The sequence below is a fragment of the Sinocyclocheilus anshuiensis genome, unplaced genomic scaffold (genome assembly GCF_001515605.1).
Source record: "Sinocyclocheilus anshuiensis isolate Anshui unplaced genomic scaffold, SAMN03320099.WGS_v1.1 scaffold850, whole genome shotgun sequence".
NCBI lineage: Eukaryota > Metazoa > Chordata > Actinopteri > Cypriniformes > Cyprinidae > Sinocyclocheilus > Sinocyclocheilus anshuiensis.
Window position 1 is genome coordinate 1,390,939 of NW_015537937.1, and position 15,576 is coordinate 1,406,514.

At 36.3% G+C, this 15,576-nt stretch overlaps 2 protein-coding genes across 2 annotated transcripts in view; both read left to right on the forward strand.

Moving 5' to 3' along the window:
- LOC107659963 (kelch-like protein 24) overlaps positions 1-1,708 on the forward strand; it is a 19,344-nt gene extending 17,636 nt beyond the window's left edge. Inside the window, exons 7-8 of the mRNA XM_016449098.1 lie at positions 832-1,020; positions 1,103-1,708. Of these exons, the coding sequence (XP_016304584.1) occupies positions 832-1,020; positions 1,103-1,303 (390 nt within the window). The 3' untranslated portion in view covers positions 1,304-1,708. The remainder of the gene's footprint in view (positions 1-831; positions 1,021-1,102) is intronic.
- Positions 1,709-6,138: 4,430 nt separating this feature from the next.
- Positions 6,139-15,576, forward strand: part of LOC107660269 (YEATS domain-containing protein 2-like) — a 38,892-nt gene continuing 29,454 nt past the window's right edge. Inside the window, exons 1-7 of the mRNA XM_016449548.1 lie at positions 6,139-6,316; positions 6,401-6,518; positions 6,595-6,692; positions 6,928-7,020; positions 10,368-10,595; positions 10,724-10,836; positions 12,358-12,519. Coding sequence (XP_016305034.1) covers positions 6,419-6,518; positions 6,595-6,692; positions 6,928-7,020; positions 10,368-10,595; positions 10,724-10,836; positions 12,358-12,519 — 794 coding nt within the window. The 5' untranslated portion in view covers positions 6,139-6,316; positions 6,401-6,418. The remainder of the gene's footprint in view (positions 6,317-6,400; positions 6,519-6,594; positions 6,693-6,927; positions 7,021-10,367; positions 10,596-10,723; positions 10,837-12,357; positions 12,520-15,576) is intronic.

Here is a 15,576-nt window from a genome sequence, read left to right on the forward strand (position 1 = left end):
TTTCCATTGATGTATGGTTTGTTAGGATAGGACAGCATTTGGCCGAGATGCAACTATTTGAAAATCTGGAATCTGAGGGTGCAAAAAAATCTAAATATTGAGAAAATCGCTTTTAAGGTTGTCCAAATGAAGTCCCTTAGCAATGCATATTACTAATCAAAAATTATGTTTTGATATATTTATGGTAGGAAATTTAGAAAATATCTACATGGAACGTGATCTTTACTTAATATCCTAATGATTTTTGGCATAAAAGAAAAATCGATAATTTTGACACATACAATGTATTTTTGGCTATTGCTACAAATATACCCCAGCGACTTAAGACTGGTTTTGTGGTCCAGGGTCACATATGTCCAAAACTGTAATTTTTAACAAAAATTTTTTTATAATTTAACATCTTGTTGCAACATTTTACAAAAATTAAGATTGAATATATTCTCTCCCTCTTCACCGTTCCCACATTTCAGACCTCAAATACATAAAATATTACCCTTTATAGACATAGTTTTTGAAGTAAAGAGTAAAGAAAATACTATGCAAAACTTATTGAAACAACCAGTTCTTTATTCACCCTTGTAAGACCCCCCCCAGCAAATCTTATAGGTGACCTATTTTGATCTCAAAAAGGTGAGTTGTCACTGAAAGGTGAGGAGTTTGCATCTATGAAAATGACTAAAACTAATATTAAAATGAAAACCGTATATAAACACTGATTCAGAAAATTACAATAATAGTATATACATAATACAAAAATAACTAACTAGTATGAAATAGTTTAGAATTGTAAGACTTTTCAAGATAAAACAACCTTTTTCCACTGTGTTTTAGGTCCAGTGTTATGACCCAGAGTCAGACAGCTGGCAGCTGAAGGCATCTATTCCCTGCACCAAACCCAATATCTCTGCCGTTTCTCTCAATCACCTCATCTACGTATGCGGTGGCCTCACCAAGTCCATCTACTGCTACGATCCTTCACAGGACCACTGGATGCATGTGGGCCACACCTTCAGCAGACAGGTACCGGAAGCCTAGTGAAAACCTCAAAGTTCCTGTCATTTAGTACCGTATACTGATTCTATAATTGTTTCTGTGTGTTTAGGAGAGTTGCGGTATGTCCATTTGTAATGAAAAGATCTACATCCTGGGTGGACGGGGAGAAAACGGCGAAGCCTCTGACAATATTGTGTGCTACGACCCGGCCTCTGGCATCATCACATGCACGGCTGCTATGCCTCGTCCCATCTCCTACCATGGCTGTGTTACCATACACCGTTTCAGCGAAAAACAACACAAACCCTGAAAGCATCTGCAAACGTACATCTAAACTGTCCCAAACATGGAGCTGTAGACTCTTACGTGCATATCAACTTTACATCACTTATATTGAGGGACCACTGATATTTTTTCTATCGCTTATGCAGTTAACATATATACATCTACATGCACTGTAGGAGGAGCACCTTGTTTAACTGCGACAGTTGATTTCATCATCATTCCAAAGCTGTTATTATCTGAAAGGCAGCAGTCAACGGACTTTTTTCTGGAACAAGTATGTAAAACATAACCTTCCTCATAACTGAAATTCATTCAGAGAATGAGTCCGATCTGATGGAGTAATCACCTTTGATGTCCTGGATTTATAAAAGGACTCTAAAAAATGCACACTTCCTTTACTATTTTTCTTTCTTTTTTAAGATTTTTGTAATTCTTTTTCTTGTAATTTTTTATGTTTTTTTAAATGTGCATTTGTTTATGCCTTTAACTTTTTGATTTCTTTGTTATTTTGTAGCATTATTCTTGCATTTTGACAACGTTTGTAAAGTCTGCAGACAGAAACTTGTTTTAGGTTCAGTCTTGGGGTGATTTTAATGTGCTTTTTACACTTTTTACATCATATTATGCTTCTGAGCTTTTTAAGTAAAAGAAAGCACTTAAATACTACATCGGACATGCTGTATGAGGAGTTTTTTGCATTCTAAGCATTTGAAAACCTAAGGCTGGAAACTGCACACCTCAATGATGGACAGCTCTGATTTTGGTCAATGAATTGTCACGTCAGGTTCTTATAGGTTCTTGATGAACCGTACAGCTGTGAAACTGTTTTTTTTTCTCCTGTGTATCAGATCTGTATTTAAGCGTCTCCTTATCTTTAGTGTGACAACCAGGATGTGCCCTTCTGATCTTTTTTTTACATTTTTTTATCAGAGCCCCAATCATGCACTTGTATGTACTAGTGTTAGTAATATACAGGTGCATCTCAATAAATTAGAATGTCGTGGAAAAGTTCATTTATTTCAGTAATTCAACTCAAATTGTGAAACTCGTGTATTAAATAAATTCAGTGCACACAGACTGAAGTAGTTTAAGTCTTTGGTTCTTTTAATTGTGATGATTTTGGCTCACATTTAACAAAAACCCACCAATTCACTATCTCAACAAATTAGAATACTTCATAAGACCAATAAAAAAAAACATTTTTAGTGAATTGTTGGCCTTCTGGAAAGTATGAACTTTTCCACAACATTCTAATTTATTGAGATGCACCTGTATGGCAATGTAAATACATTCTACTCATTTAATGTTATCTGTGTTGTTTTATGTTGTGCTTTGTAAACAATCTCACAGCTGTAGATAGCATCAGAATTTTTGAGTTGGACTGCCGTAAATTCTTGTGTTTGCGTGTATGGTTGTGCGTGTTCAAATTAACCTGGAACTGTTTTCATGTTTAGCAGTAAGATAACTGCAGTCTCTGCTCTAGTACTTATCAGTACTGTAAGCAGACATTTACCTGTCAGAATAATTTTGTGTAATTAATCTGAATGTGTTAGGCAGGATGCTGGTAGCTAGTTTACCCAAAGCACTGCGTCTCCTGCATTTCTGCCTGCAATGACAAAAATATAAGTGTGTCTGTATATACTTATTTATATGTTTTCATATACATAATGTTGATTTGTCCTTCGATCATTTTGATTATTACCAGCTGTACTGGTCTAAATTTTTGTAAATGTTATTTTGCCAACATAATGTATGTTCCATTATGCTATTTTTTAAATAATATCTGACAGTTTTTCAAACCCAGCTTTATATTGTTTGTCTGGGATAGATGTGGTGTTTTGTAGGATTGTATGGACACAATTGGTCCAAGCTCTGGGTTGGTTTTCAGCTCATTCATAAGTATAACCTGGTATTTTTGTTGCAGTAGAAAATCCTAAAAATGCAGATTCGAAACATTTCATTTCAGTGGAATGAAACTGTAGCTGTAATTGAGTCCAAAGCATAAGAAATATTGGACATGTTTCAAATATAACAATAATAATAAACCATACTTTGTAAAACTGCAAAAGTGCCTCAATAAAAAAGTTCATTTGCAATGATTTATGTTGACATTTCATATAACTTCATCAGAATATCTTGAAGCATGAAGTATGTGTTTGTACAGCCCTCTTCATACTTGTGGTTATGGAAACAAGCATTCCTTGGAGTACTTGTGCATTATTCACAAGTGGAAATTCCTCAAAAGGAAACCTAAGCTATATTCCTCATACTCTGGTGGAGATATGTCAGGTTGATACAAAACATAATCCCACTCATAATTTAAAAAAAAAATCCCCATTCTGAACGATTACCCAAGCTCTTCACACACACACACACACACACACACACACACACACAAAAAGCAAATGCTACTATATTTACAGTTTACTGGACGTTTATGAGTTGTCCTATAGCATGGATTGAAATGTGAATTATGTGGTTACAATAAGGATTATTGTTTAGCTGTTTGACTTTACACTTTTGTTGTTGTTGTGTGTAGGATATAAAACTATATCTTAGCTGAAAGATGATTTATATACAGCAGAAACAAAGATGGCATATATTATAAAACAAATACAGCTAAGAAAAATTAAAGTTTGCTGAACACAAAATATGCATTTGCCTTATGAATCTATTAGTTGAATTAGGCATTTAGAATTTAGTGAACTTTCATATTCAAAAACAAAATATAGTGTATGTTGTTTTATTTGTTTGTTTATTTGATTTTTTTTCTTGCCTGAGGTTCAGATTTGTTTTTATTTTTTATATTCAAGTTATAAGCATTTGTTAACCCATTTTGTCTTAACCGCATAACACCTGGCAATTGTTAAATTCAGATGGTTATGGAGCCATAACCATCTTTACAACTGGTCAAGGCTTTTAAGTTTAGCCCAAACAGTTTGCCCCATACATGTACATGTCTCAGCTCATGCCTAGGCCCAGACTTTATGCATTTTCTGTGCTAATTTTGAGGGGAAATCTGCAGAATGTATTTATTGTGAAAATCTTTCACCAGGGCGGAGAGTAGTGTTATTGGTAGCTGAAGGCATATTCAAATGAACCAAAATAATATATTTTAAAAAGCAACATTCTGTTGACTCCTTATTAAAGCTGACCTCTAAAACAATATTATTTTCTTCAAGCATCAGCGAAAGGCAGAAGAGAAAATAATGACCTTCCCTTGAGCGCTGATTGCTCTCAAGGTTTCTTGCCACTGTTGCTTTGTGACTGTAATATTTTTATACCTGAGACAATGTTTCATGACAATTGCAATTGTTAAAAGTGCCATTACCTTTGTAAAATCTAAATGAAATTGTTTGCTCTGGTGTGACAAATGAAACTTACTGACAAGTTTCCTTTATGAATGGAAATATGGGATAGTAAGCAACAAGCATGATGACAATGTGAATTCTTATAATGCTGGCATTTTCTTGTAATGTTCATTATTAGTTAAAGCAGAGCCCCTCAGGTGATGAAGGCTGAAGTATTGATGTGTTGATATAGAGCTGCTTGGAACTGATGACTTAAGTGCTATTTTAAGAGACAAGGAAAGGGTACAGGTTGAATGTGAAGCTGCAAATACCTAAGTGGAAATGGTATGAAAAATACGAAAATGATATGTTTCTTAACATTTTTTACACAACGGTGCTGTTTTAGTAACATTGAGATACTATTACAAATTGTATTAATATTTTGAATCAGTTTTCATATTTACATTTTCCATTTTTATTTTAATTTGAGTTAAAATGTTAGTTTTTTTTATTTTTACTAGTTTTTTTTTGTTTTTTTTTAAATATATGACTATATAGTTTTATTAATTTTCATTTCAGTTTTTATAAGTAGTTGCCAAAAAATTTAAATGTGTATAATGCCAGAGTAGAAGGTGTTTCCTTTTTAAACATGCATGAGCAGAATTACACTATTGACTTATGGTGAGATGTTGCTGTAAATGTGGTTTTCAGCGCCACCCTTTGGTCAGACTCGGGTATAGCATGGCCTAACTCGGTGAAGGTTTAAAATTTCCATCTATTTTCTAGCATATACTGTCTCCTGGCGGAATGTATTTTTCAGAAATACAATATAGGGACTACATGTAAACAAAACATGTTTTTTTTTGCTCCTGGCAGATCCGTGAGATGAACTGAAAACCTAAATGTGTGAGGTTAAGCGGCAGGTAGGCAGTGTGTGCATTGAACTGAAATCTGAAGCAGATATTTGCAAAAATAAAATAACTAATTTGAATATATAATATTTGAATATAATATTTTAGCTCTCTGCTCAGGTACAGGCCCAATAATGTTCTCCTAGCTCAGGGGTTTTCAATCTTTTCGATGTTTTAATTAAAAAATGTTAAAGATAATGTAGTTTGAGTTTCTTGTATAAAGACCCAATTTATACTGTGGTCAACTATATACATTATATGTTTCCTATTCTTTAAAGTAGTGTGATATTTATTTATTTATGTAACGTCATATGACCCCTTTAACACTTTTTTCGTCTAAATATGTCCACGGACCCACTGGGGGCCCCGGATCCCAGCTTCAAACCCCTGATCTCGCTAATGTAGGCCGCGCGCTCGAGTTCGTGTGTCCCCGCGAGACTTTCGTGTGCGCGAGACCAACCGAAGCTAACGGCTAACGCCTCACCGTTAAACATCTCACAAGCCAATTCAGCGTAGGTTTACCGTGTAAATAAACACACTGACCACTCTTGTGCGTGTTTACGTCACGTTTTGCGCAGTTTAGAAAAGCGTTAGTGGTGTGAGTTGTGCAATAACTGCTTATAAAGCTGTTGCTTTATTTAGCTTGTGTGTGTGTGTGTGTGTGTGTCAGATTAGCAGCGACTTATTTCTGTTAGTTGTTTTTAAACCTCTGCAACAACTAATATCAGTTTGTCAAGGAAATATAATGACACTTGTATGCTCATATAGTAGGGCTGTGTCTCAAAATCTAACAAGCTGCCTACCTAGGACGCATTGTTAGACATTACAAGCAAGCAGGTAAGCAACTAAATTTTGAGACTCAGACTCTGTGTGCCTGTACAAGTTTGTTGTTGTTTATGTGACATGTTGTGCACTGTGCAGTCCAACCAATGAGTGATCATGTCTGGGGTGAAAAGGAAAATAGAGGACAAAGATCCTGACTATGAGGACATCACTCAAGTTCAGGAGAACAAGAGGAGTAAAGTGGTGGAGCAGAATGGTAAGACTAGGTTCCTAACAGTGATGTAAAGTATCACACAAGTCGTTTTTTAATCTGCTTGTTTGATTTTTACCAGCCTGTGAAGCTGCAGTGCAGAAGATTGAAGTGATCATCAAGGATCAGTTTTCTCTTGAGATGAAGAATAAAGAGCATGAGATCGAGGTTATCGGGCAGGTAATCATCCAATACTCACTTTATTTTAGGACTAGCAGTGCTTTGTTAGTCCAGAAGTACTTTAATCAGCAGTGCAACAACGTACTAAGAAACTGTATTTAAGTTCAATTATGGGTACAATGTCAACACTTAATTTAAAAATCAAAGTTCTTGAGACAAAGTAAACACCTAAACCTGTAGTACACTACATGACTTTTAAAAGCTGAACTATTATCTGTTTTTTTTCCCCCCTCAGAGGTTGAATGAGGCCAGGAGAATGATGGACAAGCTCAGAGCGTGCATTGTTGCAAACTACTATGCCAATGCTGGCCAGCCTAAAGTCCCCGAGGTAATCTATAGAGATTAGATGCACTGATACATTTTGTCAATAGAGTAAAACAGTTGAGTTCCAGAAGTAAAAATACTATTCATTTTCTCCATAGGGCAGTTGATTTTAAAGGGATAGTTCACCCAAAAATTAAAATTAGCCCATTATTTACTATCCAATCGGAGTTATATTAAAAATCGTCTTTGATCTTCCAAGCTGTTTAATGGCAGTCAGTGGGTGTTGCAGTTCATCAGTCCAAATAAGTGAAATAAAGCGCATCCATCCATTACATCCTCACACGGCTCCGAGGGGTGAACAAAGGCGTCCTGTAGCAAATCGAAAGCATTTATGTAAGAAAAATATCCATATTCAAAACGTAATAATCACTTTAATCTAGCTTGCGCCAGCAGTTGTACACAGAAGCAGTTCCGGGAGCATGACGTATGAGGTCAGCGTTGCGCATGCGCTGGTGAGTCTCGTGAAAACCAACGTTTGTTTACAGGAGCAAATGAAACAAAGTGTCCTTCCTTTAGCAAAGGAAAACCAGTCTCCTCTTGGCTTATATCAAAATTCTCTGACATTCTTCTTTACAAATCCTCGTTTTGTACTTCTAATTCATGACCGTTGTTTTGTTTTGATCTCTCCGCTGCGTTTCCACGTTCGTCACTTCTGAGCGGCGCATGCGCAAGCCGACCTCCATACGTCATCCACCCGGAACTGCTTCCTTGTACAACAGTGAGCGCAAGCTAGATTAAATTGATTATTACGTTTTAAATATGATTATTTTTCTTACAAAAACACATTGATTCGCTACAGGAGGACTTTGTTCACCCCCCGCAGTCGTGTGAGGCACTTTTTATTATGGCTGGATGTGCTTTATTTCACTTCTTTTGGACTGATGAACTGCAACACCCGCTGACTGCCATTAAACAGCTTGGAAGATCAAAGACAATTTTTGATATAACTCCGACTGGATTCGTCTGAAAGAAGTAGGGCTTGGCGATTTTGCAAAAAATTTAAATCTCGATTTTTCTAGAATGTTTGACCGATTCTCGATTTTTTTTTTAACGATTTTTAACTAGTCAACTTGTAAATGTAACTACAACATGATTCAAGTTACTTTTTCTTTATTAACCCTCTAGTTAAAGAAAATTCTATTCTAAGTGCAGCACGCATGAAGTTGTCAACATGATGTAAATGTTAAACAAATCACTTGTTAAATATCTTTGCAGAAAATATGCATAAACTACAAGTACATATTGTACAAACTTGTCTTATACATATTGTGTGTTCAGAAATAATACGAGGAAAATGCTTTTAAAAAAATGTCAAAAGTCACAGTAATTCAAATTCCAAATGACTGAAGGTATAACACCAGTAGACTATCATTAACTATAAATGTTCTGTAAAAACAACAGCAGCTTTCAGCCTGTCACCATGATGCAAACAGGAAATATCAGACATACAGTAGTAGTTCTTTACAGGTTTTTTATTCGATTGCGCTGCTTTTCCATAGTTTTTTCAGTGTAAGCAAGGATGTGTTTGACTGTTGCTCGCGTCTCTTGCAGTGTATTATGCATGAAATGCCATTCTAAAACACTGCACTCAAGTAAAAGAAGTTCACTCCCATCTTCTTGCATATTTTACCTATTCCACTGCCCGTGTCGCATCTTTGTCTACACAAAAGCGCATTCTGTGTGAATGGCGTTTAGCGCTATATTAATGGTACTTCACAGAGCGCGTCACACATGAGCGGTTAATCACATGCGCCGACGTGCGGTTGGATCATTCGTTTCTCTTTACTGTTATCACCGGCATATTGTCAAAGTGTCTAATTCTAACATTTGGTAATATTTCTATTCAAAATCGCGATTCCTCGATTTCTAAAAAATAAAATCGTGGCAAAACAATAAATTTGAATTAATCGGGAAAATCGCCCAGCCCTAGAAAGAAGAAAGTCATATACACCTAGGATGCCTTGAGGGTGAGTAATTCATGGGCTAATTTTAATTTTTGGGTGAACTAACCCTTTAATTACTCACCCTCATGTTGTTCCAAACCCGTAAGACCTCCGTTCATCTTCGGAACACAAATTAAGATATTTTTGATGGAATCTAAGAGCTCTCTGACCCACAGCAATGATCCTTACACGATCAAGGTCCAGAAACATCGGTAAAATAATCCATGTGACATCAGGGGTTCAACCGTAATTTTACGAAGCTACGAGAATATTTTTGTGCGCAAAAGAAAAAAAAAAGGACTTCGTCTCCTCCTCGCCACCCTAGTGCCATTTTGGAAAATATCCACTGAACGTAAACGGCGTATGCTATTCTGTGTCAGCTGCGTCATACCCAGAACCCCTGATGTCATATGGATTATTTTACCGATGTCCTTGCTATGTTTCTGGACCTTGATCATGTAAGGACACTTACTGTCTATGGGAGGGTCAGAGAGCTTACGGGATGCATCAAAATATCTTAATTTGTGTTCCGAAGATGAGCGGAGATCTTTCGGGTTTGGAACGACATGAGTTATTAATGACAGAAATTTCATTTTTGGGTGAATTAACCCTTTAAATTATAATTTATAAATCATTAAAGACAGGCCTGCTGTGATCTATGAGGTTGTTAATGTTTCAAAATACATGACCTGTGATTCTGCAAAAAGTCTCCACCAATCACCAAATCACACTAAAAAACTCTTTATCGTCTGCCCACTCCCATGATGCATTTCGAATTTCCTAGAGAGGTTAATACTACATATAGTATTATATCTACTTACATATTTGTTTGCATAATATGCAATAAATGTATATATACAATGTAAACGTGTGTGTGTGTATATCTATCTATCTCTCTCTCTCTCTCTCTCTATATATATATATATATATATATATATATATATATGAACTATTGATTTTAAGTATAATTATATATTTCTCCATCTTTTTTAATTTGATTAAATAGTTAGTAATGCTTCATGGGGGTGTAGTAATTCTTTCCCTTATTAAAGTTAAGTATACAGTCTTGTACCTTTGTATTTGTCTGATTTTCAAATACTTTTTGCCTCAAATAAAAGTTTGTAGTGGTGTGATTCACCTCATAGCTGGTTGGTTTTGTTCATAACTTATGACTCATAAACAAATACTTTTTAAATATCTCTATGGGATTTGAATGAATGGGAAAATACTTCTGGAACCAAGGTAGCCGAAAAAGTGGGCAATTATTGTTGCACTTAATATATGTAAAAAAACAAACTTCTGGTTTTGATCATTCTGCATGAACAAACTTCCAGTTTTGTTGCTGCTTTGTTGAAATTTCCTCTAACTCTAAGCACAAACAGTTGATTACTGATTCATTTGCTTCCAGGCCTCTAAAAGTGACCCATCTGTGCTGAACCACCCTGCCATAAAACGCTTCTTGGATTCCCCCTCCCGCTCCTCGTCTCCACTGAACCAGAATTCAGAGACCCCATCACAGGTCCAGTCTGAGACCGAGTCCCTCAGCCAACATGGGGAGGCTGGGGAGAGGGAGATGGACAGTGGGAGAGAGGACGGCGCTCCACGTGAACGCCGACCTGGCAGGAACACAGGAAAAGTTAGTAGCCCACACACTATCAGAACATAAGTCTGAGGGTTTGCATGGCTTGAAAATGCTACAGCACTGTTACTTTATGCCTACAGTACCTGACATTAACATTTTTTTTATTACATGCCCATGTGTAGGACACATTTGGTGTGCCATCATCCTTAGAGCAGCATGTGACTTACCACACTACAGGAGATGAGGCTTCTCGGCTCTACATGAAGAAAACCATTGTTGTGGGCAACGTGTCTAAGTATGAAGCATTACGGTTGTCTCTTTGCCCTTATTTTACAGATCAGATATTACTCATTTTAATTTTACTATATTAGCATAATTGCTGTTGCACGCATAGCGTGAGCCCTGTGTGATTTGAAGAATATTTTACCATTTGTTTGTAGTGTAGATCAGTTTTTATTTCAACATCCAGAGGCATTCTGGCCTAAATTTTTGTTATTGCACTGGAGAGTTTTGATTTAGCACCTCTGGGATCCTGACTGATGTTTGTGCTCTTTCTCTGAACAATGCTGGTGTGCCCTTGAGTAGGACGCCTTATTCTCGGCTCTGCAACCTTAAAGGAAAAGTTCACCAAAAAAATGAATATTCCATCATCATTCTGTTACTTTTATGTCAACCTAATATCATTCTAAACCTCTATGAATGACTTTCTTCTGTGGAACACAAGCAAATATCTGTCGTGAACATACCAAGGTGAAATACAATGTCAGAGGTTTCAGTGAATGAAGACTTAAATTCTGGTTTGTTCTTTTTAAAAAACTATTGTACGACTTCAGAAGACTTTGAGTATTGCACAGCTGTAGTAAGGAGCTACGTAAAATTGGAAAAGTATGTTCGATACATTATTAGGAAGAATGGCGTGGGTGAGTAAATGATGACAGTTTTCATTTTTGATTGAACAAATGTATTTTGCTCTTCTGTCAAAACAAACAGAAAAAAACAGCTGCTGAATGAATGGTAGCAGTTTGTAATGTGGACAGATGGTTTTATGAGAAACCGTATTTATTTCTCTGAGCTTGTATTAATTTTTAAATGCATCACTTTCTCCTGAAAATCTCAGTATTATTTATCCGAAACCCAATAAACTTTCACATGGCGCAAAGCTTTAGTTTTCCCTAGGCAGCGATCTAACCGCATTATCACACAGTCCTCATCTACTTTACCTCATAAAATGCACCCAGAGCATGTGAGAGTGACACCAGTGTGTGTGTCTGCATATGAGCAATGATGTAAGCTCTTTTTTTTTTTTGCCTGCAGAGCTACTAAAGATCTTTGAGACTGTTTACTCCAGGGCTGGTGTGCTGGAAAAACTCACCTTCTTAAGCTGTTTATCTGAATAAAGGGTCTCTGAATGGCTCTGCATTCTACATTTATGTTTGTAGCAGATGCTTGTTTCCCAAGAAACTCAAAATGAAGTGCACAAATCACATTACTGAGGCAGGTAGCTGAAAATCCGCTATGCATGCTGAGCTGAAAAGAAACTCACAACATGTGCAAATAAACTGAACTTATATCCTTGCTGCTACTGAGTGGATACCTAGCAAAACTGCTGCTGTGCTATTACAAACTGAATCTTGAAGAGTGACATTTAGAGTTTAATGTTTAAATATAACAGTATAGTTGGCTGTTCTGAGGGTTACTGGGAGGTTTACGTTGGCAACGACATATCTTCCCCAACCAATTAGTAAATGTATGCATGCAACTATAAATTGATTTGAGTTTGATTTTTAGACTGTTGTTTTTTTTCTCTCTCTTTCAGGTATATTGCCCCTGATAAACGTGAGGAGAACGATCAGTCCACTCATAAATGGATGGTGTATGTTCGAGGTTCTCGCAAAGAGCCCAGTATCGATCATTTTGTGAAGAAAGTCTGGTTCTTCCTGCACCCCAGCTACAAGCCCAATGACCTTGTGGAAGTCAGGTGTGTGTTTACTTGCCTCTCTTATTGATTGTTTTAATTACATCACACTGTATAGCTTTTTTTGTGCATAACCGTCTTTGGGTATACAGTAGTTATATTTTGCACTAATTATTGAGAATATCTTTATTAATGTAAATTGCATGTAAAACTGAGAGTGATAATGTACACTATCTTTCTAAACTTTGGGGTTAGTAAGATTTTTTTTAAATAGTTTTGAAAGAAGTCACTTATGTTAGAATAAAATATAATTGATTCCTGTGATCACAGAGCTGATTTTTCAGGAGTTTTTTTTTTTTTTTTTTTTTTTTTTACAGGATTCTTTGATGAATAGAATGTTAAAAAAACAGCATTTTTTAAATACTTTTTTTGTAACATTATATGTTTTAACTCTTACATTAACTCTTGATAAACTTAAAGGGTTAGTTCACCCAAAAATGAATTTTACTTACCCCCGAGGCATCCTAGGTGTATATTAGGGATGTGCGCGACGACTAATTTGACTGTTGTTTAAACAAGTTTTGTATCCGACTAGTCTAAAAGCAAAAAAACCCCAAAAGATGGTAAGAAAAAAAAACTTTGTGCATGTATATAATAGCCTACATTTGAAATACGTAATCTATGAATCACACTGTCAAATCCCTCAATGAATTCTGCTAAAAATAGGTCACAATTATGCCGTAGCCTATGCTTGCCTCGCGTTATCATCATTTAATTTTAGGCGGTCGTTAAAAAGAAAAAAAAGAAGAGCACACACTCAACGTCAACCAATGCTTTTTTATTAAAATCAGCTGGGGAAATGCAGAACAATGGAAAATCAATCAATAGCCTGACAGAATTCTTCATCTTCATATAACGTTAGCCAACATATTAAAACACAAGTCAAAAACAATAGGAAATTTTATCAAGGAATAGCATTAAAACGGCTTTTAAAAACATACTTCATCATGTAGGCTATATCATCTAAAAACAAAACGAACAAAAAGAAAGATGAGGCGATTAACAATTCCTGCACTTGGAAAAACGCGCTCTGCAGGAACTGAAGTCGCAGGCACGCAGAGATAACGAAAAGCAAGCCAACAGAATTTCGGAACGCGCCTGGACATCCCGCACCACCACCGAAGTGGGTCTTCGTTAGAGGAATAGACGGAGCGGACGGGATCACAGCGGCGGCGGGCTGTAGTGAATGACGTGATTGACATTAGCTGGCTTTGGCTAGTCTCTAAGCTAACGCCTAACAAAGGAATTAAAATGTATACAAAAAGTATTATATCGATTGCTTTTATATTATTAGTAATAGAAAGGCAAACAGTATAATACTTTCTTGTTTGACGTCAGCATTCAGCAAATACGCATTTATATAATTTAAACAAGTCTTTGAATGTCTAATAAACATCTAATTTCAAAAACCTTGCAAACTTAGTCGGATCCAGTTGTGAGATCCTGCATGAGTTGTGAAGTGTGCATGTGTATCCTGCATGATCGCGTGTACTCTGCGTGACGGTCGATCCGTGTGAATTGAATGCTGACAGGAGAGTTCAGCTTCACTGGAGACGCGCGATCGACAAACTTTAAACTCGTGATTTCAAATTATGCTGCGCTTTATGACACAGTTTACACAAAACTTTTCCGTTTCCTTCTAATTCAAAATAATCCCACACCTTGCTCGTCTTTCACGTGGTCACTTTTGAGCTTGCCACAACTAACACGAAGAAAACTCATGAGAGGTCTGAGGTAAAAATGTAGTTTACGCCCAGATACACTTTTAAAAATAATGTATTATTTTTCAAATGTTTTATTTTAACTTATTTAAAATGTTTTAAATGCAATGTTAAAATGGTAATTTGAATGATAAAATCATGTTTTTTTTTTCCGTCGTGTAATCGACTATTGTTTTCAGTGTTGACTAGTAGGAGCTGTACCGTTTAGTCGACTAGACCCACACATCCCTAATATAAACATGCAATTTCTTTCCATCTGTTTACCTTCACAGACATAACCAACTGTGTTTTTGTAACTTATGTTTGTTTTTAACAAACTTGTGTGTATTTGACAGTTTAAGCACAATAAGAAATGAAAGAGAGTATTCACATGCCGTGTGACAGCCTTTTCTGTGTGCGTTCTGCGGATGTGTGCACTCAAAAAAAAACATATCAGAATTTTAAACTGATATGAATTTTAAACGCATAATTTCAGCGTGATAGACATGATAATCAAAATCAAACAGATGGGGTTTTTTTGGCAGAGTATCTGAGGTATGAAGTTTTCCTGTTTGGCCGATGCGTTCTAGGCGGGACTTTTATTTTGGCAGCGCGGAGAACAGCAGCACGTGAGCACACAGTGCTTACATTCTCCCTCTTGTTCGCTGTTGTCGTTCAGTTCTGTCTAATATTGATTATCTAATACATCTGTCTGATAATTAGATAGAACGGTTAAACAAAGGAATTAAAATGTATACAAAAAGTATTATAACGACTGCTTTTATATTATTAGTAATAGAAAGGCAAACATTATAATACTTTATTGTTTGCCGTCAGCATTCAGCAAATACGGATTTATATAATTTAAACAAATCTTTGAATGACTAATGAACATTGCAAACTTAGTCGGATCCAGTTGTGAGATCTTGTGAAGTGTGCATTTATCCTGCATGATCGCGTGTTCTCTGCGTGACGGTCGATCCGTGAGAATTGAATGCGGACAGGAGGAGAGTTCAGCTTCACTGGAGAAGTGCGATCGACAAACTTTAAACTCGTGATTTTAAATTATGCTGCGCGTGAAAAATACTTTTGTCATCTAAAGTATAAGTATGTTTATTTAACAAATTTTTTTATCAATTTTCAAATTTACAAAACGAGGACTTGTAAAGAAGAATGTCAGAGGATTTCGATATAAGCCAAGAGGAGACTGTTTTTTCTTTGCTAAAGTAAGGAAACTTTGCTTCCCTTGCTCCTGTTAACAAACGTTGGTTTTCACGAGACTCACTGGCACATGCGCAACGCTGACCTCATACGTCATGCTCCCGGAACTGCTTCTGTGTACAACTGTTGGTGCAAGCTA